The 26,753-nt window shown below is 38.7% G+C and overlaps 1 protein-coding gene across 2 annotated transcripts in view; it reads left to right on the top strand.

Annotated features, from left to right (window-relative positions):
• The window catches only part of LOC124166939 (hemicentin-1-like), a 122,034-nt gene that overhangs the window by 73,496 nt on the left and 21,785 nt on the right, over positions 1–26,753 (top strand). For both annotated transcript variants that reach the window (XM_046544654.1, XM_046544653.1), the window contains exon 2: positions 23,002–23,150. In XM_046544654.1, the coding sequence (XP_046400610.1) occupies positions 23,002–23,150 (149 nt within the window). The remainder of the gene's footprint in view (positions 1–23,001; positions 23,151–26,753) is intronic.

The raw sequence follows: 26,753 nt of genomic DNA, 5'->3' as shown, positions 1-26,753 counted from the left end.
TTTTAATGTAAATCTCTTCTGCTTCTCAAAGATATATTGTTTCCATTACTCCTTTTGTTGTCTTTGACCACACATCGCAACCATTTCCTATGTGCTTAAATACATGCGCACTCAACGGGAAATGTTACTTTTTAATTGCAAATATTTATCATTCTACTTCAATTTATGTTGGGTATAATGATTATTTCGTGTGCATTTACTGCATATTTGCCCTGGCGTTCACTCTTTGTTTCTATCTTACGCATTAAAAGCCAACCACTGCAACGGAAAGGGTCTTCGACCCTAACCCCTAGTGATGTGTCAAATAGTACAAACTAATATATGATAATCTCAAATTTTTACTCCAGGAAAACAACGATATCCAATTACTCACAATAAACAGAAATAAGCACATTTCAATCCCGGTGACGCCAAGTCTATAAATAGAAGAACAAATAGTAAATGATAAGCACGGATAACTTTGCGAATCTTACAAATAAGACAAATAATAAATTATAATGTGTGACTCCTTTCGCCAGACTTCAAACTGTCCGTTAATGCTTACGCCAGGATTTTATCCACAATTTTTCTCTTAATTTTAAAAATTCGCATCGGCAACAATAAAAGCATAATATAAAATACAGCAAAATTACGATTATAAAGAAAACCTGTTAATAAGTGGGAAAAGGAGCTGAAAAAATTATGAGAGACAGTCCCAACCCCTCATTCTTCACTACCCGAGCTCAAAGCGTTGCTCACTAGGCCACCGCCACGGCGACCCATCACATGACAAAAATCACAATAACAATTACTTTAACCACTAAGGGTAAAAAACCGGTGCAAGTATGCAGTAAATGTTCACGAAATAATTATTACACCCTACATAAAAAAAGAAGCGGAATGATAAATTTGCGGTATAAAATAATTTGTCCCTTTGTGTGCATGTATGTAATCACAAGCGGAATGTCAGCGTAGCGCACCAGATAACTACGAAGGGAGTATAGGATACTAAATTTCCTTGAGAAGCAGATGTGGTGCCACAAACTTTGTCCTAAAACTTTTGAAAGTGACTGTACGTGTAACTCTGATGTAAATATATGTGAACTTACGGATATTTTCATGTAAAAATCCCCATCTCTGAGCTACTCTTTCATTTTGATGATAATTATTTACCATTTTTCATAGTACGAAACTGACTTAAACATTTATCACGAATATAAGTGGACCAAAGCGAGACCTCTGCTTTATAAAATGCTGTTTCAACGAAATTTGAATGCTGATCCTAAAAGAAACGGAGAGAACCCCGAATTTCCTCCCTTCAGAGGGCAAAAAACAGCTGTAGCTATAGCATATTTGTTCATTTATTTCACAATTTACATCCGGAAACTCAAAAACCTGTAATAAGTAAAGGATTTTATGATGGTAAGTCCACAAATTAAAACATCCACGATAATTGCCGTGATTACTGTCTCTTTCAAAAGTGTAAACATTTCATCTTAAGAAGTTTCATTTCAATGAAATGATTCTTTTTGAGACAAAAAATTGCCCACAGTCCCTGTTAATAATGTCAGTACATTTCTGGTATCTGCCAGAACAAAATTAACATTGTGTTTCGCCAGGATGATAAACTTTTTGCCACTATATCCACGAACGCAATGTGTTTACGGCTTCTTCAAGCATTACTCTCGCGACATTCATGAGGTTCACACGTCACGCGGCGTCAGCCAATAGAAATACGTTTCGCGCCGTGGGCGTGGCCGAAGCTCCAAGCGGACTTTCAAAGCTACTTATCTCGGTTAAAAATCGAATTTGAGCTCTAAAATATGGCGTGTGTGTTTTTCATTTATATCTTTTTGGTTTTAAATAACGAAAACAAATTTTTAATTTTGAGTGTTCCCTCCTGTTCCAGTAGTTGCCCAAACCTTGCGGATTTACTCTGTAACTCTTTCGCTCATGCCACCTTATACAGTGCTTCCGCTTTGAAAGACTCGAGAAATAATGCTAGGAAATTTCTGTGATAAAACTAAGGGTTGAATTCCAGTGGTCGCCCAAACCTTGTGGAGTCACTCTTTAACTTTTTCGCTCATGTCACTTTCTCATACAGACTTGAATTGAGAGTTCAAGATTCCCGTTATATCTAGTGCTTCCCCTTTGAATGACTCGAGAAAGAATGCTGGGATAAATGAGGGAGCTGGAGATTTCTGCGATAAAAAGTAAAGGTTGAATTTCAGTGATTGCCCAAACCTAGTGGAATCAAGCTGGAACTGTTTCGCTCAAGTCACCTTCTCACACGGACTTGAATTGGGAGTTCGAGATTTCAGTCATAGTGATCTAGTGCTCTCCAGCAAGATGGACTTTATTAAGTTCTCTCGGGTTGCCAGCCAAGTAAGAAGATTGGACCTCTTAAGTCTTTAAGTTAATGGCATTACGTTTCTCGCCATCAGCAAATAACTGGTAGATAATGATTATTTTTCTTCAATGATAATTTATCTCTGATTACATGCGAACGTGATTAAACCCATAACATTTCTATTCCTAAGAGTGGATATTATTCTTCCAATTACCTTGAAATCGTCGCTTGTATATTATCAGATTATAATGCAAATTCTCCGCTTGGGGGCGAATATACTTCATGCTGGTCCTTATGGGAATATTATCGATGCCGGTCATTCTTTATTCAGTTTTTGTTGTATGTGTAAATTCAAGAACCAATAGGACATAGGAATAAACCAAACATTTACAAAATTTCGACAGCAAATCAAAAAATTCGTTGAGTAAGAAAGGAAGAAAAGGAAGCCTAGTAAACCTTGTATGAGGTATAGTATTGTGGTAACGTCACTAAGTTAAATTAAGGAGCTATTTTCATTTTGAGAAATTAATTTATATGAATTTTGAACCCTAAGCGCATGACAGAGCTTTGACGATATTCTCGAAGAGAAAGATTTTATTCGACATAAAATCAGTACTACGTCCTTTTTTCCTCAAGTAGTAACTTATTCGCCAAAATCAGACATAGATATATGTGTGGTTGTTTCATCATTTCTCATCTTCTCATTTCAACAAAATTGCTGTTTTAAACCTTATAATTTTATAGGGAGGCATTTTAGAGCCAATCTCTGAAAATTGGGTTAAGTTGGTTGCTTAAAACATTAAGTTCGGTGCATATATTTTTCTTACTTTAGCTAATACCACTTTGACTTCTGTGGGATTTAAGAAATGTACCGTACTTATTATTTTATCTCATAATGTTTCAATTACGGTACCAAATTGGATGCGTATGGCGACAGATACACTAATAAATATCTGCATATGAGTTATAATCGAAAAAATCTTATTTTGGATGTGGATGTGATACAGAAGCGCAAGTTCTTAGTTTCAGATTAGAGCCGAGACATTGAAATAAAACCTCCGCAGTTAGAATAGTGTATTCGCGTTTGATAAAACCTTAAATCATGAAAGTATAGTAGTACATTGGAATCTACTTCTCTGCAGCTATTAAACTGCGGCTTTATAGTCGTGATGTTAAGCCACGTTACGGCGTGGTCAGTCTCTATAGAGATCGCCGAATCGATGGCTCAAGTCAAAACAGCGCGTTGGAGCAGCTGCATTTGACACCTGTCCGCTGAGTTACCAGGGTGTAAATTCGTGAATATTTCCCCATGAATGCAGCCGACTACGCCTCGTGCCAATTTACGCATTGTAGTACATACCTTCTTAATTTGAACTGAAATTGGATTGCTGCTTGCTGGCGGGTTGACTGAATAATACGTAAGCCTCGCGTTCGAATACAATGCACATATTTCAGGGTCTGCTTTTGACGAATTAGGAGAATTTAGGGAAGTACAGAATTCGCTCGGGAAGAATTAGTAAGCCTATTGGATCGTCGTGCCTTGTCCAACTCCGTTTGCGTTTATTTTATTTAACTTCATGTTATTTGATTTCGTTCATTATTTGAGTATTTGATTGTATTAAATTGTACTTACGTTAACGTATGTTATGCTAGTTTGATGTTTTAGATTGTTCATTGTTTATTTAAAAGGACATTGCCATTTGTTGTTGATAATAAGAAGGGGATTGCTTAAAAGAAACTTTAAGAGAGAAGACGTGTAATTAAGAGGGGCAAGGCGAAATTGACATTTTAAAAGAAGTTTATATTATTCAATAGATCTCAACGTCTCACTACAGCATTCAAATCCTCGCTGATAAAATTCTATGAAGCCCATATTATTCATTTTTCAATACATAAAGCATCGTTTACAACCTGGCTTTCGGTTACCTTAAACTAAATATAAGAGAAATATTTCACCCATCAATTTTCTTATCACCAATCATCCACGATCGATTTCAATAGGCTTTTTATAGTTTTCATAACTATCGGTATCTCTTTCATAACTGCCACGGTCGAACATATATTGTAACATGTTCATGTTTCCGTAATTATATTTGAAAAACGAATATGACTTGGAGACTTCACGCTAGAAATGTTAAACTTACCTTAATCCACCCGAGACATAAGTACAGCAGTGTATCATATCTTAAGTCGTTTCTCAGGAGGTATAATAGGGTGGTTTCTTATTATTTTTTTATTGTCTAAATCGAAAGATTATTACTCCTGGAGTACGTATTTCACGCTTTTACATTTTTAAATGACGATATCTATTCTTCGTAATTAAATGAAATGTAAAAATTTTCAATCGCACGAAAACGCGACGGAAAAGTATGAACGCTGGGAAAACTCCGTGTGACGTCGTTCTGTCTCCCGCTGCCGCAAGTGAGGTGACCTTGGGGCAAGGCTTTGAGCGCTGATACGACGCAGAAAGCTAGCAGGTAGCAGAGTATCCTGCTAGCTGGTAGCGCTTAGCTTAAATAAGGATTATTAATTTCTTATCAAACGAAGAAAACTTTCCGACATTAGGCAGTTTTAATAGGTGATTATTAAGACATGTTTCCCTGAGCTCTGTACCTCATGCATGCATTGGTAATCTCAGACGATGTAAAACTCCTGGCTACTCGTATATCATCTAGGTCACTTTGACGTCACGTGGAGTGGCATTGCATGGGCGCCAATCTGGCCTTTTTCAAATGAGGTTAAAATTGACCATTAACATCCGTCTAAACTGGTATTTCTAAAACCAAATAATTTGTATATTATGAATACACTAATGGTGGATAAGGAATCGCAATCTATGCCTTTCGTTTTCTTTGATGAAGGAAACTACCCTAGTGTAGAACCGAGTCTCGTGGGATTCATTGTTCTTACGAGATATGACAAAATTGTTCTTTTCACAAATGGAAAGGTTTCAGGGATAATTTCGTCAAAATTTTCCGTTATGTTAACAAATAAAACTTGCTAATATCACTTTATCGATTCTCTATTGGTGACTAATTTTATTATTCAACAGTCATCACGCTTATGCTTAAATATTTCTATCAAAATCGATATACTTTCTCTCAATTTATCGGTGTGATGAGGTCATGGATGAGGAGATGGATACCTACCCTACCAATAGGAATAAATAATAAAAAATAATAATTTTTTCTTCCAAAAAGAAATGAATTCATGCTGTATTTAGGAACAGAATTGGAAGCTAGGTGCCCTATTAGGCAGACGACCTGTTTTTAGGGTGCCAACAGGTTTGCATTGCTCTAATGATGTAAAGATATTTCCTTATGTATAAGAATATTTGAACAGGAAAAAGCAACTGCCTAAGAAATCCAACGTGAGTTTGGCAACAAAAGAGAAATAAACAAGTCACTAAAGAAGCACATTTCGATGTTCATGCTAAACATTTTTTAGCAAATCTAAGAAAAGTGCACAAAACGTCACCTCTTCAATTTTGTTTGGTAAGTTATTATATAATAAGGAGATAAAATTTCTCGTCTCGAATTAAAATCTATCTTTACATCAAGATGGGGCTAGGTAAGGGATTTAATCCGCTCTGGAAACCTTATATGCGAGAAATTCCTTCATCGATATGACTTCTCGTAGCGACGTATGAGAATTATCATCCGACCTAATCAAAACCAGATGTGGTATTGGTCTTGCGGAAATCACTCCAGACCGCAATGCCATCGTAATGCATTCCAACGGTTCCCATTAAACTCCACAAATCCATAATTTTCCCGTGGATTACGGAGGGAAGAGAGAGAGAGAGGGGAGGAGGGTGAGTTCAAATAACCCATTAGGAGGCTTTGAGGAGGGCGGACCCCGACCTCGTGGGCACTCTTAAGGGAGGCCATCCTAACGACCCCGTTATCGGCAAGTTAGGAGCAGGCTAGTACTCTTTTGCGCATTTACCTCGGGTGCTCAGGTGTTTGGCATTAAGGGGTCTAAAAACCCTAGGAATCGCCTCCTCCGAGGGACCCTCAGAGGACCGAAGAAAGCCGCCAAGTGAAAGGGTTCAGAGTGTGATGGAAAAAAAACGCGCGCGTGGGGAAGCAATAAAGGGGCCATTGGTAAGGGAAGAGGTATTGTTGGGGATCACGTACGGTGGGGTCATTGATGAAGGTTCCTGAGTAGGGTCGAGGATTTTTCGTGTGGGGAAGGCCGTCCTAAAACCTCCAGATAAGCGCGCTGAGTCCTCTTTGAGATGGTGATCGCATGCAAGTGGCGCCATCGGTAAAGACGACGGTGTCCCTGAGAGCAAGTAAGGTGGGACTCTTTGAAGGCCTGTGCCGCTAGATCCCTTTTTTAATACGGAGAGATATGAATTAAATAATGGATATTTAATCTTAACTTACTTTGTAAGTGAGAGAGTGATGGATTAATCTCATTAAATTCAATCTTCATCTAAATAATACCCTGCGTGCCACTTCTAGGGTGTTTGGCAGGGGGTGATCAATCACCAACTTGCAGCATGCAAGAGAACCGTCATATACACACCGCACGATCATAGAAATATTACGCATGGTGGCAAAATATGCGTGGATATTCATAAAAAGACTAAACTTGCAAATGGTTTCTTATTCCTATTGCGAATCCGTGCAAGATTCGAACAATGGAAGAAAAAAAACCAAGCGACGAGTCGTCGTAGCGAGTGACGCTATTAACTGTATTAAATTAGACACCGAAGAATGACATTTTAAATCTCTCTATTTTGTATTTATTGCTTTATACAGTCAATCAATCCCTTAAGCAGTGATTCGTCCCGTAGGTGGTTTTTAAAGGTGAGGGAATAGCTCAACCCGGACTAAACCACAATCACAGTAATTTCACACATTCTGGTTTAGGGTTTAGTTCCTTTCCAATTTTCCGTGGGGTTTCCGTTTGAATCGCTCAAGAAAATTGAAAGCGAGTTATATTTGATCTAAGAGGGCATAATTGCGATTTTCTTGAATTTGAAGCGACCCAGCGCACTTGGGCCCTTCAAGATCGAGTATTTATGTTCGGAATAATCGTAATTGGTTCGAGCATAACCCTACTAAACCACCTTGCACTTGCAAGGACTTGTAGTAGAGATGACTGGAGACTTCATCTGAGATTTGAACACGGGACTCTTCGGTCAGCAGCCAAACGCTTTCGCCACTATCCTCCCCTCTGGGCACCATCCATCGATCGGCGTGCGATATAGGGATCAGAAAATAAAATGGCTTGAGTGGGAACCGATAGTAAGAACAGAGTCAAAATATGATGGTGTTCGTCAAAATTAAAATAAGATAATGAATACGGCAGTATATGACAAATGAAAGTGAAGAGGCAGATTACTCTGACAAAACGGACATCAATGGCTAAGTAAAATATTTCCACCAGGAAAAATATGAATGTTCATTATAGAAAATCCTTTGCAAAACAATTTTATAGGGTACACAACTGTATGGAAGTGAATGGTTGAATGTAGGTAAATTTGAAAGTCGCAGAATTCAGGCCACTATAATGTGCTAGTAACGAGAGATGAAAGATTACGCTGGACGGAAGGAAAATTAAATCTTTACCGGAAGTAAGAGAAGAGGGAAGTTCATTTACTTGTGAATGAAGCGAAATGTAATTGACAGGAATTAATGTTTTCATCGTCAAGACGTCAGTTTGGCTGTGAAATTAGCCATAATTCATGGATTTACGATAATTATGGTGGAGAAATGGAGTTGCTTTAATATGGTTCAAGGCACAATTGTTCGGCAAATTTGTGAAAAAATTAAAATGCTCATCAACCGAACAAATATTTATGAAGTGAAGTGGACGGAGAGGAGGAGGATCGACGAAGTGCTGGAAATGGTGGGTGAGGAGAGTCAGCTTTTAGATGAGATACGGAGGAGACATAAGGTATGGAAGGAGCGAGTACTTAGCTAGGAGGGGATTTTGAAAACAGTGTTAGAGGGAAGAATGTTAGGGAAACGAGGGAGAGGAAGGAAAATAATAGGATTTTTAGATGGAGTGAAAGGGAGTAGATCTTTTTGTGCATCGACATCAGGGCATGCCCTGACCTGATGACGATGGACAGCTTGTGCATCGAAACGTCGGCCGAGATGGAGTTGGAGAACCTGACCCGGTGGAATTCCCGACTAACCTTCCACGATTCTATACGCCGGGAAAGTCTGCGATCAAAAGGAATGCGGGTTTTCTTCAAGAGCCTCACCTGCTCAGAATGGCAGGATGTATCCATACGGCTACGGTCGGCGGATTAAGGAATTGCAATTTTGAGTTTATTTTTTCAGGGTATTTGTGAAATCCCGGTACTCGCTTTTTAGTAGTAAATGAACAGGGTTTTCGAAACACTACAAATTCTAAGGCAGGTGAGATGTTTGTGTGCACTTAGGTTGTTAGGAAGAGGCGACCAATTCTTAAAGTCATTTGCGCCGAAGGGATAAGTAGGGGATGAAATGTGGAAAGAAAGGCGACGTCTGCATTGAAAGTAACAGTTTCAGGCATAATTCGGTGGAAATCGTTGTAGTGAAACATTATAACAGAGTTTGTCTATTTTCACACTTTTCTCTTTCAACCGAACCAGGTTTAAGGACATAGTGCCATCTTGAAAATGGCATAATGTGCTGAATATTGGGTCGGATTAAAATAATGAGTGTGGAAATATACAAGGACTTTCATAATGTTAAATAGACCTCGGCGTTAGTCGTCACTTTCGGTACAAATTCGCCAAGGGGATCACCGTTTTACGTCCCATCCGACGGACGGAGTGTTGCACTCGAAGTGCCCTCCGCAAAGCATTAAAGCAAGGTCTCTAAAAAATCTCTGCCACCGCCGGGAATTGAAATCGTACCCACGGGGTGGGAAACCACCTCTATATCAACCCCATCAACCCGAACCCCTAGCGTTCGTTGGTTCAAATCTTATTAGTTTATGATTTGGTGACGATGTGGTGAAAGGTTTCTACCGCGACTGTCTGAGCGTGAAAGGACTTTCTCTTTCCCTTTCGAAAATGTTGAATGGCCTCACAAAACTCTTACAGATCCCATCCTCTGAATATTAATTCCGCTTGTTCTAGCTATCCACGGGGTCCAGTGTCCTTAGGGAGCTTTTCGGATAGTTCTAGGGCCGCTCCAGGTGAATGTAAAATTCCGCTGGATCTTCATGGGAATATGGTGCTTCGCGACCGGATATTTCTTTGCCGAAGACTCGGTCGAGAATTTTAAAGTGTCCTTTCGCACGTGGCTGAAATCTTCTTCCTCTAGATTTCGGTCTCAAATAGGTACATGGACGTGATCTCTATTTAGTTATGTTACTGATTATTTAAGGCGTAACTGTGTGAAACCTTTTCGTTATGGAAAATAAAAGAATAAACTTTTTTTAGATTCACTAATGTATTTGAAAAAGCACCACACGCGTATCATAATATAGTTACAGCTTCAGGTGACGATGAGTCATTACCTGTTGATGTAACTATGCTAAGTGACCCTAGTTATGCTTTTCCAAATATATTAGAGAGCCAAACAAAGTTTAGCTTCCATTTTCCATCATTTTAGTAATTTTATGGATGTATGTGTGGCGCTTATGTGCGTACGTTAGTCGTTATCGAAGGCATCTGGCAAAGATTATAGGCTCACATTACTGTTTACTAGAAAAAATTCTCTTGGACCGGGAATTATGCAAAAGGCCTCTGAAATTCTAGACCACTGTGTGCAAATCACTAAATTAATAATTTACTCAATTTCCATAGCAATCTGACTGCACTAATTTTGGCGATGATAAAAAATACTCTTGCCACGATTTTTATATTTTTACATTACACTCAACAACAGTAGAAGTTCGTTTCTTAAATACGTTGCTATTTTTTGCAGTGAAGTAAATTGATAATTATCTCACTTTGTTGATGACATCTGTGCAAATTTTAAGATTTAAATAATTCATGTAAACAATTGGTATCTGTTATCATATTCAGTGAATGACTATAATTTCCTATAGTAGGTACCAGTGTGAAAACTATATTGACTTCATGTCTCTGAGGAATAACCTTCATTGCATCTTAAAATTTTCCATATTTCCACATTTTACAGATTTTTTGTCGTGTAGGTTCTTCAATTTCAATTCTCAGCCATGTTTTTTTTCCCAGTCTCTTTGGCTCAAGAGTTAAACGGTGCCGTGCAGTTCGCGCAGAGGGAAACGTAAACATTTCTCTTGCTACACTCGTATTCATTTCTATCTTTATCTTTTGCAAGTGTTCGAGGGTTCTTGTAATTGTTTTGCCTTTTCAAGAAATTTGCCGGGTTGCTACTTCAAGTGCCTCAGTTTTTCTCTTAAATGCCTTCAAATGTTCAACTTATTCTCCTCCAGATAGAACTGCAAGTTCAAAGGGACCTCCGTTGTTTCACAACTCTTTTGGAGTCGTTTGCGGACAAATCTCTTCTAAATGCATTTGAAGAAACGCTTGAGCTGCTGGGTATGCTTTTCAATTTAAAGCACCTCAACGCAATTAACATTTGTGTTATACTGAAGAATTCCCATTAATTTGTCGCAACGCTAAGGAATGTCGAAAATTAATCTATGTACTTTTTTTTAATTACGCTCTACTGAGTATTTGAGTTCATCCAGGTCAGCCAGAGAGATATATTATCTTTTAATTAATGGATGAATAATTTAGCACTCAATATTTTAAGAGTGAACGGTTTAATATCAGGCAAACCTAATTTAATTATCGAAAGTTGTAGTTGTTGGTAAAAGAAACTTCAGGTGTATGCATACGATTAGAGTATGTAAATAACCGTGGCTTCGTATTTCTAGTCATGAAAATTCTCGTAAGATCAACGGAATTACTGATTTTTATGCTATTCACTTTCATTCAAGAGAATGTTTTTTTTATTTTTTAGGCATTTGAATCACATAATTTACGACACAATTTTTATATACATTCAACGGTCTTCATGGCGAAGGAGAGTCTTTTTTCTCACTTGTTTCATGCTTTGCTTTAAGAATCCCATCTTTTGCCGTCATATTTGTCGTTTACCTAAATCCTACAGCCGTTAGTTTTTAATTCACAATAAAATACTAAAACTTTCGAAAAATCGAAAGAAATTTAAATCTTTCGAACTGTTAATTTAAATAAGTTTCGTAGAAGCGCACAGCGATGTAGGACAGGGCAGACCGCGAGGGAGTAAGCGACCGTGTAACATCATGGTGCATCCCTGGTGGCGGTGTTCCTCAGGTGACGCAGGCGGTTGGTGCGGCGGTACGGGGCACGAAGTGCTCCAGACTGCGGGTTGTGGCTCATGTCGGCGTCAATGATGCCACCTTCCGTGGATCTGAGGAAATTCTAGATTCCCTCCGGCATCTGAATGCCGAAGTGAAGCGGGTGGGTGGGACCATTGGGGTCGGCATAGAGCTTTCGATTTGCAGTCTTGTCCCGAGGATCGATCGTGGTTCTCTGGTTTGGAGCCGAGTGGAAGGCATAAACCAGAGGCTGCGTCGTTTCTGCACGGACATCGGAGCCTCCTTCGTGGACCTTAGGTCGGCATTCCGATCGTGTCGGGTCCCTCTGAACCGTTCGGGAGTCCATTACACGGCCGAGTCGGCTAGTCGTGTAGCGAGTAGCATATTTGAGCACTGTAGGTCTTTTTTAGAGTAGAGAGTAGGGTAGAGTGTAGATATATTTGTGGGTTGAAAAATAAAGAGGTAAATTCAAAACTTTTCACAGACAAAAATTCTTCCAGAAATGAGAATACAGTATTAGAAAGAAAAATCAGCGTTTCAGAATCAGCATTACCGATTTACAATAATGCTGGTATTACTTTTAAGCACGAGAAGCGTCAGTCGAGCAATACTTTCAAAGGCAGTCAAGGCTCAAGTCATTTTAATAGTGAGACAATAACACATGCATTTCCATTTATCAGCGGTATAGAGCCTGTGAATAGTCTATTCGACAAAAGCAAATCAGAATTATTCCCAAATCGCAATAATACTAGTTCCGAAGTTTTAATCGTGGCTGTGGTTAATTGCTGTAGTTTAAGAAATAAGATTCCCGAATTCCACCATTTAATTCATAGTACGAAGTGTAACGTCCTTTTTGGAACAGAAAGTTGGCTAACAGATGATGATTCAGACAATGAGATCTTCCCAAAATCGTTCACTGTTTATCGAAAAGATAGAATTAATCGAGTTGGGGGCGGAGTTTTTATAGCTGTAAAGAATTCAATCGTCAGCCAAGCGATAACCGTAACTGAGACCAGCGTTGAATCTGTGTGGTGTTTAATTAAATGTCCAAAATTCAAAACTATTTTATTATATTCGTATTACAGACCACCTAACTCAGATATAACATCAATGTTGGATTTTCAAAATCAAATAAACAGCGTAGCGTCCAAGTATCCTGAAAGAAACTTGATTGTCGGTGGAGAAGGAGGAGTAGTGCAGAGTAAGTTACGATTATTTGCAGACGACGCTGTAGTTTACAGAGAAATCCGTTCCAGCAAAGATATAGATGAACTAACGAATGACCTTGCTGCTATCCAAGCTTGGTGCGATGCTTGGCAGTTAGAATTAAATTTGGAAAAATGCGTCGTGATGAATTTCTGGAAGAAGAATAACTCCCTACAACGTAGCTATATCATTCGGGGCACCCAATTAAAGGCAGTTGAATCCGTGAAATATCTAGGAGTTAGACTCAATAATGATCTATCGTGGAATAAACATATTCGAGAAATGACCGGTCAAGCTAATCGTAAAATGGGTTTTGTTAAAAGAATATTAGGAAAGTGCAACGACAAAGTGAGAGAAATTAGCTACTTTTCCCTCGTTAGACCACATTTGTAATACGCTACCAGTCTTTTGGACCCTCATGAAAAAGGCTTAATAACAGAGTTAGAACGCGTGCAAAGAAGAGCTGCCAGGTATGTGAAAGGTCGTTACGATAGTCTTGTTAGTGTACCTGACCTCTTAGATAAACTCGGATGGGAATCTCTGTCGGACCGTAGATTTAAAAATAGACTAAAACTTTTAGATAATTTCAAGAGCAGTGTCTTTTCTGACGAAGTTAACCATATCTTACGGACGCCAACATACTACGGAAGATCAGATCATATAAATAAAATAAGAGAGATAGATTGTAGAACAGACAGATTCCGAATGTCATTTTTTCCACGATCAATAAGAGATTATAACGGCAGCAATAGAACTCGTAAATAGATTGCATGACTTGTAGTGTAGCCTACTAACATATGTAAAAATTAATGCATGTTTCTCAATTCAATTATTATTTCTAACAGCATATAGTAGTATAGTTTGTTAGTATACGGGACGTTTTTTGGACGGTATGGTGTGCATGTGGGAGTCCAAATGCATGCTGCATGCTGGTGATTGATCACCCCCTGCCAAACACCCTAGAGGTGGCTCGCAGGGTATTATGTAGATTTGGATGTAAATCTCTTTTCTCACATTTATAGTACTTGAGGAATAAAGTGACATATTTATTCCTCGATTATTAGGAGTTGAAATTCGGAAATTCCTGAGGGAAAGATCATTGCTGCCTGCCATTGCTGGGATGCGAACTCAATATTCTCTTTCGGTATCCATCCAGTGAACTACGAAGTTGACTGCTTTCTCTGCGGTGTTACGTTGGCTTCGAGTGGACGAGGTGGTTCTTGGTTCCGGCAATAACATGTCACAGGGCTGCACGTTTCTGCGCGTGGCGTCTCAGTCAGGGATGGCGAGTGAAACGAAACGAAAATGATTCGTTTCGGAGCGAAACGAAAATACGAGGTCTAGGTTTAGTTTCGTTCCCGATCGAAATTAAAATCATCAAGGAGTTTATTTATATATATTATATTACATTTCGTTTCTAAATTTCGCTCCCGGGAACGAAACTATTGAAATTTTACAGGTTTTGACTTTCGTTTCGTTTCGATTGCCACCCCTGGTCTCAGTTCCTACGCTAAAGTCACAATTTTAGACACTATTCAAGGAAAACCTGCAGACCACATAGCGGAGTATCTTTACGGAGTCAAACATGCGGCCAGATCAGGTGAGAAAATTCCACCGAGGAAAAATATTTTCCAAGACGGGCATTTGATCCCGAACTGATTTCTCCTCTCAATAATTTTCTCTTGGAAGACCAAGGTTACGCGGTTTTATAAAGCATCACGAGCAAGGAATGTGAAACTTAAGATAAAGGTGGGTGATGAAAAACTTGAGCAGGTTGAGCAGTTCACCAATTTAGGCAGTACGTTAGAGGAAAACGGATACAGTAGTAAGGACATTCGGAAGAGAATTGCATTAGCAAAGGAGGCTTTCATGAACAGGAAGGAGCTTCTGAGAGGTTCGCTATGTAAGAATTTAAAGAAAAGGTTAGCGAAGAGTCTGATCTGGAGTGTAGCGCTTTACGGTGCAGAAACGTGGACACTGAGGAAGGAGGACGAGAGAAGACTAGAGGCATTCGAGATGTGGGTGTGGTGAAGAATGGAGAAGGTGAAGTGGACGGAGAGGAGGAGGAACGACGAAGTGCTGGCCATGGTGGATGAGGAGATGCAGCTTTTAGATGAGATACGGAGGAGACAGAAGGTATGGATGGAGCTTGTACTTAGCGGGGAGGGGTAGCTGAAAACAGTGTTAGAGGGTAGAAAGAAAGGAGGAAGAGAATGGGCATTAGGGCGGATCGCAAAAATCGATTTTTTTCAAATCCATCTGGCCCAATGAAAAAAAGTTGTGGGACCGATCAAAAATAAGGCCTGAAAAATTTGAGACCTGTACGTGAACCCCTGACCCTCGCTCAAATGCAATTTAGGGGGGGAGGGTCAAAATTCGAAAAATATAATATTTAATGGTCATTTCCTATAGATTTTGCCGAGTTACTGTTCTTCTAGGGCAAAAATTTCGTGCATTTTGACGTATCTGCCACCGTTTAGCCACAAAATGCCTAATATGAGTCCGCGTCCGCGAAGAAAATATTCCAACGCCCACGCAGCGTCGCGGATACCAGAGCCGCAGGCCGATCCCTTCCCCTCCACGCTCGCTTCTCCCCCTCCCACGCCTCTAATACAGCAAAATTCATCCCGCGCATGCTGCTAGGAGGTCGTTTATCTTTGATAATATAAATCAGAAGATGGTAGAAGGTAAAAAACCATGCGTAGTGAGACGACTTGTCCCTTATTTGGTGCCTCGTCGGCGTTAAACAAATCGATGTTACCAACTTTTAGAGAAGTGATGAAATATTTTTAGACCTGCGCACGCAGGAAAGGAGACTACGGTCTATGAAGACGCCTCTCGAGTGGCTATGAAGGTGTGCGAACTATGGTGACGTGCTTCTCTTCCATTATGAATGTGACAAAATGGATTTAGCGGTACCACAGGAAGTACTAAAACTTACGGAAAATCGTAAGAGGCCAAAAGTAGGGGTTTTTTTGCAGTATATAACTCAAACAATTTTAAAGGAACATTTTAAATTATGCGATATTTTTGCGTGCGCAGGTCTAAAAATATTTCATCACTTCTCTAAAAGTTGGTAACATCGATTTGTTTAACGCCGACGAGGCACCAAATAAGGGACAAGTCGTCTCACTACGCATGGTTTTTTACCTTCTACCATCTTCTGATTTATATTATCAAAGATAAACGACCTCCTAGCAGCATGCGCGGGATGAATTTTGCTGTATTAGAGGCGTGGGAGGGGGAGAAGCGAGCGGGGAGGGGAAGGGATCGGCCTGCGGCTCTGGTATCCGCGACGCTGCGTGGGCGTTGGAATATTTTCTTCGCGGACGCGGACTCATATTAGGCATTTTGTGGCTAAACGGTGGCAGATACGTCAAAATGCACGAAATTTTTGCCCTAGAAGGGCAGTAACTCGGCAAAATCTATAGGAAATGACCATTAAATATTATATTTTTCGAATTTTGACCCTCCCCCCCTAAATTGCATTTGAGCGAGGGTCAGGGGTTCACGTACAGGTCTCAAATTTTTCAGGCCTTATTTTTGATCGGTCCCACAACTTTTTTTCATTGGGCCAGATGGATTTGAAAAAAATCGATTTTTGCGATCCGCCCTAATGGGCATGGTAACCTATCTTAATCGGTAGAATACTTTAATAAATAAAAATAATTTTCTCATTTCATGAGCACTTGCGGGAGACGACGTAAAGGTTATCCGCTGTCTTGTCTGAAATTATTTCTTGAGGTGTGACTAATGGCAGTCTGATTTATATTGCTATTTTTTGCTGCCATTTATGTGTTGCCATTTATTTCACTGAAATACACCCTCAGATGATTTCCCCCAGAAAAATTACGATTTTTTTGCCAAATAACGTATATTTCCTGTCTTAATCTTCATTGAGGCACGAGTAAAATAATCGTGTTGAGCTTTAACTTCGTTAATCTCAGTTTTAGACCAATTGGTAACATTCGTGAAGTCCATTAGAAACAAATTGAGCATTAATTTTTTTACCACCCGTCTTACTTCATTCTTCCTTCTTATGTGTTATGTAAGTGTACGGAAACATTACATTCTCTTTCAGTCGCGGAAAAAGTTTCTCGGCTTCTGTGCCCCACGTTCCGCAGCTTCGTGTCCTCTCTTTCGGCGCAAGCAAAGAAGGATCTCAGTGGAGCAATGACGGCGATGCTACCGAACAAAGTGTTTTATTTTTCTATGCGTTGCCAAAGCTCTCTCAAGACTCCACTCACCGGCCTGTTTCTTACTGCGTAATATTCATTTTCCTTGAAGGAAAATACGGATAATACTGACTCTTGTCTCGGAAAAGGGTAGTTCATTTTTTTTCCCTTGCTAGATATTAGTTATCCAATTTCATCTCCTCCGTGTCTCTACTCTCTCGTGTCTAAAGAAATATCCTCGGCATTTTCAATAAACCTCTGAAATAATGCGCAGGTGCTCTCCAAAAATTTCTCTTTTTTTCTTGTGGGAATAATATTAGGAATTCATTGTTCATTTTGTATTTCTTCGCAGCATAATCTTAAGGTGCATGTTTTCATTTTGTTGCTACCCTGCAGTATTTTGATGTAGGCATACATTTAATTTTCCTTAGCGCGCCATAGAACTCAATAAAAATGCCAGATGAATCACCAAGTGGGAAAACAGTATGTTTCTTCTCGCTCACGACTCTTCTCATATCAAGGTTACTATGTCTTTAAAGTCTGTGATATAAGCTTCATCTGGAATAAATTAACTCCTGGGGTCAGAGAATGATTACCTGACGCAGCCTACGGAATAGCTGATGATATATTGTTTTGCGCTTAAAAATATGTGCGGAATAAATAATGGAATGGGTATCTCTTGGCTGAATTGAATTTTTACGAGAGCCATTTTATGTTATAATTTCGTTCGAACCTCACAGAAAAATACAAGGACTGTTGTACGAAGGTTTCACGTTATGTGCTGTATGATTTTCCAAGCACTTGACTTCATTTTACATTTGTAAATTATTTTGTTATCATTTAGGTATTACCGTTTGGATCTGTGAGACTTGATTGCCTAACACATCCTGGTAATGAACTATGCTGCTCTTCGCCATTCTTAGAAGCGCAATTCGAAGCAAAAGAGATGAGGATTTATGTTTTGAAAATATTATTTTACTACTTTCTCTTTCTTAATTCATTATCTGGCAGATGATTATCAGGCATACCTAATGATAAAATTGTAAAATATTATAAAATAAACAACACGAGGCAAAACAGGTGGCTGGTTTAGCTAAAGAAGGTAATTAAATGTCAGAGGTTTAAATATCTTTGATTTAAAAAAATATTTATGTGAAAATGTTAAAAATACATGATACAGAGAAGCAGGAAATGATTTCTTTGCCTTTCCGAAGTACTCACGTTGTAGTCAGCTGATGGAAGAAGCAGGTTCTGAACTTCCATTGATCTTGGCTTAGTGTTTGATGTTTGTATCCGCACATAACTCACTTAAATATAAATGAAATAATTATCCAAACCCTGAGATTTTATTAAAACATATCCATAAAAAATTTAATTAATTAAATTACCCATTATTATGAAGTTAATTTGGTGCAAAAAGATTCCTTCTATATTTTTCGAGTTTTAGCAGGATAAGATTAAATATTTTTGATGACTTTAGAAGATCCTGTCCCGAATGATTTCTTTTACGACTCCTTGTCTTTTGGAGTGGACCTTTCGAATTTTAAAGTTTCCGTTTAAACTCCCGCATTCTGCTGATATACCTCATTTTTCAGTTTTCATCAAGTTAGAGGAAACTATATAAATAAAACTTTATAAGAATCATCAAGTATGTTTCTGTGATTTGTCTTCAAAGGTTAGAGTAGTGAACCGTGATCAACTGGCGTAATTTCCTCCTTCATCAAGTGGATTCGTTGAAAAAAAAAGAGCCTCCTCAAGGCTCTCTCGTACTTTTTTGTGAGTGTGGCAGCCAGCGAATTTCAGGTAACTTAGCTGTCTTCGCCTTGGAGAATCACCTGCTCTTTCCGTGAGCGCCAAATTTTTCGCGTCACCTCGCAAATTAAGGCAAAAACTGCGTAAATGGGAATTGTGTGAGAGGAGTGAGGCGGAAGTCGCGCCTTGAACGACGAACGCTCTTTGAGCAACTGCTCCAGCTGCGAATTTCCAGGAGACATAGTGCTCGACTTAAAATCGTGTTTGAGGAGGAATCGGATCACGGAAGGAAATTCAATCTGCCTTCCTCTTATTCTTGCCGCTCTGCCCGGGAGACAATCTCTTCTTGACTTGAACGTGCCTCGTGTTTGGCCTGAGTGCAATTGACACCCCAGAAAACGTCGGGTCATAATAGGAAAGGCGTCAAGTGCCTCTCTCGCTTCTTCATTTCTAGGATCAAGATTTCTTGGAAGCCGTACCCGAAGAAAGATGATATTTCAAGTTTTGTGCGTCGATGCCTTAATTAGCATATTTTTTAAAATCATTTGCTCAGAGAATCAATCCATAGATCTTATATTGATTGACGAGAACTTCAAAAGTCTATTTTTAAATTATGTTGGTGACGGTAAAGATAAAATTTTAAAGGGAGCAGATGTGCTTGACTATTCTCTCCTTCGGATGGGTTTCATTGTATCAACTCTGTATCTGTTGATATTTACAGGCCTTTATGTGGCTGGGACACTGCATAGGTTGAAAAAGAGTTTAATCCAGAGTGGTATGATTTCAATACATTCCTCCTCTGTGGTAAATGTGAATGTAATCGATGTTTAGTAGGTTGATTCGATATTAGTTCACTGGAGTTGATAGATCACTTTGAATAATGAAATCGATGAGTGTGTCATTTCCTTTCATACTAACTCAGAACTTCTTTGCAATGTTTAATAAGTGGTTTCATCGGGGTGAATACTTCTAAGTAGTACATTGCAGGAATTGGTGCCGGCGGTTAATAATATCTGAATAACTGAAACCGATACACAAGGAGGCAGCCAACAAATGTTGGCAAATGAGCATCTCACCTCACATCTTTAATACGAGAAGAATTTTATCTCTCATGTACGCACGACCAATTCCATCAAAACTTATTTTTCCTCCGTCAATTCAATGGCTTTTCGTTGTTCTTGCAAACTTTGTCTTGTAATCAAAAACCTAGGGGTTCATTAAACTCGTGTATTTGTCTCTTAGTTGGAGGGTCTTAGTAAACTACCCACCGCCCCACATATCATCTGGAGCAGCTTTTATATCGTGAGAACACCATCTGCGCGTAAATGCGGGCCGGAGACAGCGAAATCCCTCCTTCTAGCGTAACCATGGTAACCAAAGTGTCCCAACATCTTCCTGCGACTATCTTTCTTTATTTGTTTCTCTTTTCCAACCACAGCCTCGCGATCTTGAGGAAAGTTTGTCCAAACTTTTTTGTAAAACGTCGTCTTCGCCGGAAAGGCGGAGCCGAGACGTGCCTGCGTGTACCCTTTAGCAGAAGCGCCACACCTCTTCCGTTCATTTTCAGGCCTTTCTCCCCCCCATGTTCCCGCCCGCGCAGTTTTCCGTCACGTCCGTCCGAGGGCGGCGAGTCACACCTCGAGAGGCAAAGTAGCTGGCAACTAACTCCCGCAAAATATTCCTCGCCACCCACCAATCGAGCGCTCCCCCCCCCCCCCCCCCCCAGAAATTGTCTCCTTCATTCTCATTCTGCACGAAGCGCTCTCTCTTTCTCGAACATTAACATTGTTTTCCTAATTATATTCATTTATTGGGAAACTTGGGATGAGGAAGGCTGTTCTGCCGTAATATTTAAAAATTCAAAACAAACCGAAAAATGTGAATTTTCCCATGAAATGTCAAAATCTGTCTTCGTAGACTGAATCATTCAACATCTTGTTGCTCTTGTTTCCCGCTTCTCCAAAAAGATTACATTTTTTACCTAAAACCAAGAAAGCATGAAAAAAAATTGAAGGCCTGACAAGATATAGTAAAATTATCTGCAAATTTTAAATAAAAAAGTCACCCTTCGAAGTTCTTTATTACGGTACCAAAAATGAGGATTATTCATTGTGAATATTAGTACTGATTCCGGCCATTTGAGCTGATTATTTAGTATTTTTGATTTGCTATTTTCACTTGTTTCAGTATTATCAATGTGTAGTTATTGAATAAATAGGTAACCCTAAGAAACGAATTATTCGCAATGTTTCCACAAATAACTAGATCCCTCTTAAACCTGAATTATAACTTTGCTTCCTTCATCAGTGATTTTCACTTCCTTTCTTATCATTCATTGCTATCGTTTTTTTTGCAATATTTTGAAAACTTTCTCTTATAAACATCCTCAGAATAGGTAATTCAGAAGCCGTCTTTTGAGGTTAATTCTGCCTGTTGTGGATGAAGGTGAGAGAGATGTGAGGTTTGAGAAACTCGGTAACTAGCTCCTCGAGTGAGGGAGGTGTTGTCGTGGTTGGCTGTTGGTGTGGCCAAGAGAAGTCCTGTTGAGAAGTCCCGAGTCCTCCACTCCCGAGGGAATCGCTTTACGCAACTCCGAACAGCTTCAGAGGCACCTCAAGTTTCGATAAATTTTTCGGGAATTTTTCCGCAGTCACTCCCTTTATTGCAAAGTGTGTATGAAAATGGTGGATGATGGTGGATGAAGCCGCCCTTACACCCTGGTTTCCCACTTCTGGGCTCCATCTTCAATATTTACGTACCAAATTAAAAATTATTACATTAACTGTCGTAGGATGATAAACTAACGCAATGTGAAACATGAAATGAAAAGCTTAATTACCAATTTACGAGTGGTCTGTAGAAAAATGCAGCTTTCATAGATTTTATGTTAAAATTGTGAAAAGGAAGATCTTTCAAATAGTCGATATTATGCGAAAAATCCATAGAGAAAAAAATCATTCGCCTTGACCAGGATTTGAATCCGGATCCCCCGATTTCCAGTCGAGGTCTTTCACCTGTTAAGCTACCGGGTTCGAATCCTGGTCAAGGCGAATGATTTTTTCTACATGAATTTTTCGCACAATCTGTGCATTGTGGGTGACTCCCGTAAAAGTTATCATCGTGGCTAATCCCTGTATACTTAAATTAGTCAATATTACTTTCAAATCATTAATATACCAGGTTTATAATCTGGTTTTTCTGCCATTTTCATTCAACTGACTCATATTCACTTCCTTTTAGGCATCGCTACATTAATTTGGTATCCTTTAATAATCGAAACATTAATAAACATTTTTGTGATGTGTGAAACTTTTCTCGATGAAACCCGCTCAGGCAGAGACTTAACATTTCATTATCATCAATATAGAGTGTAATAGTATTCAACGTAACTAATGGACAGGATAACATATATTGTAAGTAGTTATAAAAATCCAGTTATGTCCAGTATAAAGTCCAGTTATGATTCACTCAGATTTTTCCATTTGTACTAACTCTTGATTTACTTTGTGGTATAGGTAACAATAGGTAACAATACTTTGTACTAGGTAACAATAATAAGATAATAAAATCATAATTTGCGCCTGAAGATGATGATAATTCATTGAAACCCGGGTCGCGATCTGATAAAAAATAAATGGTATAAGTAATTGTCTGATATCCAGGAAAACTTTTCTATTTTTGATGTATTCTCAGTATGCCCTTGATTTTTTTTTCAAACTTCTTCAAATAATGGTTTATTCGCAGGAGTTATTTTGAAGGCGAGGAAGTAAATATTCTACCTCAAGTACTGTACAATACGGAGATGTTAATGTTTAGACTCAATCCGATGAAGTAATACGTTAATATTTTACGATTTTCAGACGTTCAAACTCAAACATTTATTATAGTTTTACTTTGAATTATATTTATAAGCATATAGAGTATTCATGAGTTCGCATTATCGAGAAACTTTTAGTACATATACATTTTAGCCAATTACTCATTGAACTTCTAGATGTAATGGTATTAATTTAAGTTACAAATAAAGTTTCTTCTGGCCTTCTGTTACTCCGGTTTACTCAAAATTCGTCCTCTAATATCTACCTTGTTATATATTGCGACCTTATTGTTCAATTTTTGATGTCTTAAAAAAGTTTTATTTTATCTAAAAATCTCTGAGGTGATTAATGACTGAGTCTGGACATTCTAAAACGGTGAAGTCCGAAGTCTTGAGGGTCCTCATGAACGATGCTGATAATTATGGAATATGGAAAATGCAAGTTTTTGACTTGGGTTTTTTCATTCTTTCTCCAGCAGGAGCAGTCATAGATCCTCACACACCTTACTGGGAGCAGCCGTTCTCACAACCATACTTCGATAACTCGACCAAGAGAGAAATGACGACAACAGTTGGACAGACGGCGTACTTGCATTGTCGTGTCCGGAACCTTGGTGATAGAGCGGTGAGTATATACCCACCACATCCATCTACCTCCTCCTACATTATGTTCAATTTCCTCTGATGATAATTATAAATTTTGCTATCTCATATGGCTTTCTAGGGACAAATAAGGGGGAACTTTTTGTAAAATGTGCATGCAAAAGCTCTGCTACCTTGGATAGGGTGACATTCGCTTGCAATTGCAAGCGCTTTATTAATTCAATGCGAGTTTAACAATCATTGGCGCTCTCTCATAAGCATTAGTTGACTATGAAATCTGTGAGGTTCAGATTTTTTTTATAAATCCCATCAAAGTTATTGCGTCATTGTAACGTATGGAGATTTTAGAACGAATTTTAAAACTGCCAGTTCACTCTTTAGAAAGCACTTTTCTTTGATATTGAGGAACTGATTCTTTTAATTTCAGACGTGTATTGTGCCTAGTGGAAATTACTCTGATTTAAATGAGAGAATATTCTATTTTTTTAAAAGAGTAGAATTCCTTTATCAAAAACATGCATTAAGTCGTTGCGCGTACAATCTCAGCTCTTGAAATAACGAATAATTTGAATATGGAAATGTTTCAGGACAAAAATTTTCCGTGGATAACAATCGACTTGTATCCGCTGTCCGTTCGTATTGAACCACAATGCTTGCCTCGCAAAGTGTCGTGACTACGTGATTCAGGGTTTCATGCCTGGTGAGTTTTATAATAATGGCGATTGAAATAAGTTTACAGAACAAATGATCGCCAGGTTATTTGATTCGTCGTGTTTGTTCGGCGAGAGGAAGGGAACGAAATGGATGGATGGGTGGGGTAGATGAAATGTGGAGGCTTTTGTGTTCTAATTGCCGTCAGTCCAGGGTAACCGAAAGGAATTCAATTCAGACATTTTCTTCCTTTATTTCTTTTCTCCAATTCTCAGCCCATACACCCTCTGACATTCACATTGTGAACGCAAACACTGACGCGTTTAAAAAAAAATGAGCGAAAATTGACGGAAATAACATCAAATTTTCGCATTTTGAAGAGAGAGAGGGAACGAAAGTGTGTGTGTAAATGAACGTCACAATAGCATTGGGAAGGAAAAAGAACCGACGCTGAAAAGTGTTTCATTTTCTCGTCCGTTTTCGTTCTCGCTCCGAGGGCCAAAAAGGGGTGAAAATAATTGAAAAGGGATTATTTGTTTTATATATCCGTTGAAATTGGGTCCTACTTTGGCAGTCGAAAGAAGCGTGTTCCGAATTGTTTTTTATTTCCCCACCATTACGTCACACCATTGAGTGGATGGCTCGGCCAAAACACATCAGTGTGAGCGGAATGTGCTATTATGTATTTTTCGATTGAATCATATTCGCGTTCTTTTTTTGCCATCCTCCTAAATCTAATTAATAGAAGTTTGACAAGGGCAATTTGGTGAATTTAATCACGTTCCGCGGTTTTATTGACGTGGAGAGTAGGATTTTAAAAATCCATTTAATACCAGTGTATGGAGTGAGTTAACAAAAATTCAACTGCACCAATTTCCGCCGGCCGGGTTAAAGCGAACTCAATATCTGATGGTTACAATAGCATTGAATATTCGCAGGCTCTTTTTTACTGCCAAATAAAATATAAATGAACGTGTGATAGTGTTACATATATCAGTTATCAATTTCATTTCAATGCCAAGAGATTCGGAACTTACCTGGATACAAGTTATTACAACTGTCGAAATTTTGTTATTTAAAGTTTAAGCGGGGCACATCAATATATAGGGTGCTTCAAAAAGGACCTTACAGCTTCGAAAATTCATATAAATTTATTGAGCAATGCTGGTTTTAGTGTTGTTTTGAAGGGAAACACATCAACTTTTGACTCGCGTATCTTGCTAGTGCAGAATCGCACCGCAAAAAGCGCTAGCGGCAGTTATGTTAAAGATTTTCCTGCCTTCACTGGACCCGAGCGTGCTAGTTGTGTGTCTTGGTTTGAAGCAGTGGCGTAACTAGGAATATGCCATGGGGCGGAGATGAGATGTCCTGGGGAGGCGACCCCCTTCCTTCCCCAAGCAACGGGAGGTCCGGGAAAAATTTTTAAAATGACGCCTAGAAATACATTTCGCATCATTTTGTCATTAAAAGTTTAGCTTCAAGCAGGTGCAGTAGGGCCTTCGCAGGGCAAACGTCTTCTCGATTAGTTGGATTTAGCCGATTAGTCTCATACCTACTTCGAGCTACCCTTAGACAATTTACATAGGAATCTAGTTTTTATAGAGTATTTTTATAATCACTCACGGTCCAGATAAAGCCTTTCAATTATTGGCCTTTAATAAATGATGTGTGCAGCTCGAAAAGTGCAATTTTTCCACTTTTCGAGCTGCCTTAACGCTTAAAAAAGTATGACAAAACTAGGCAATAGTGTTAAATAATTATTTTATTTCTATGAGGCTTAGGAGGGGATCTATCCCCTCATCCCACCATAGTTATTCCACTGGTTTGAAGAATCAAAGTCAGCGACAACAGTTCAGCGTAATGTCCGTACCAACTACGCCAGGCCGCCTACAATTTATGAGTGGCAGAAATGTTTTGTAGAAACGGGGTGCGCAGTAAAACATAAGAAATCCACGCCCTTTGGATATACCACTTTACACTGCTCATTATCTTGATTTCCTCATACTAAACGGTACCAAATATTTCTTTCAAGTCAAATACATAAACGCCAAAAGATTGTACAAAGTTAGTGATTAATTTGGTAGAGTTGTACGGGCAAAAAAAAAAGGTTTCGGAAATACGTCACAGCTGTCTAGTCTAGACTGAAATTGATTTTTACTGTTACTACAAAAATTTTAATTAAATAAGTTAAATCAATATCAAACAAGGAAATATCTTGAAATAAAATTTTTAAGAGGCATGATTAATTTAGCTTCCGTTGCGTCAATTACGAAAATAACTATTTAATTTAAAGATATGACGTGTCTCGGCCACGCAAAGGAGAGGAAAGTAATTGATCCAAGCGGCACAATCACAGCAAAGGGAGGATGCCTTATATAAGGTTTTCACGAGCGGTTTCATAGGAGGATAGCAGAGAAATTTCTAGTAGTCGTATTGATATCCCTGGTAGCCTAGCTCAAAATGGACAAATAAAAAGAAATTAATGATAAATTCGCGACCTAAACCACTTAATGAACAGAGTTATTGAAGCAATGACAACCATTAACGAAGAAATGGTAACTATTTTTTGAGTTAGCACAGTATTAGTATCGTTTTCGGAGCGACTAAGGGCGCGCACATTTTAATTTATTAATTATATAAAACACTGTTTGGGACGACTACTACTAAAAATAAAAAAGCATAAATTGTAAGTAATTCTATTTTCATTCAAACAATGTAAAAAAACTATGGTTTTATGATTATGTTATGAACTTAGCTTTTATGATTAACCTGTAATTTATCCGTTACTATACTCCTTAGCCCCTTCCCAAAGTAGTTACAATTATAACTATTTCATCAAAATAAAACACCATTAGTATTTGGGCTACAAGATAGTATTCATTGAACCGGCTGAATTTTACTATATTTTATTGCATTAGAGTAAGGATTTGGGGTACGTGTAAGATTCCCGATGCTCGAAGGGGCGTCGCCGATC

This window comes from Ischnura elegans, chromosome 10 (genome assembly GCF_921293095.1).
Source record: "Ischnura elegans chromosome 10, ioIscEleg1.1, whole genome shotgun sequence".
NCBI lineage: Eukaryota > Metazoa > Arthropoda > Insecta > Odonata > Coenagrionidae > Ischnura > Ischnura elegans.
The sequence above is the reverse complement of the archived record's forward strand: the minus strand, read 5'-3'. Positions and strand labels throughout refer to the sequence as shown.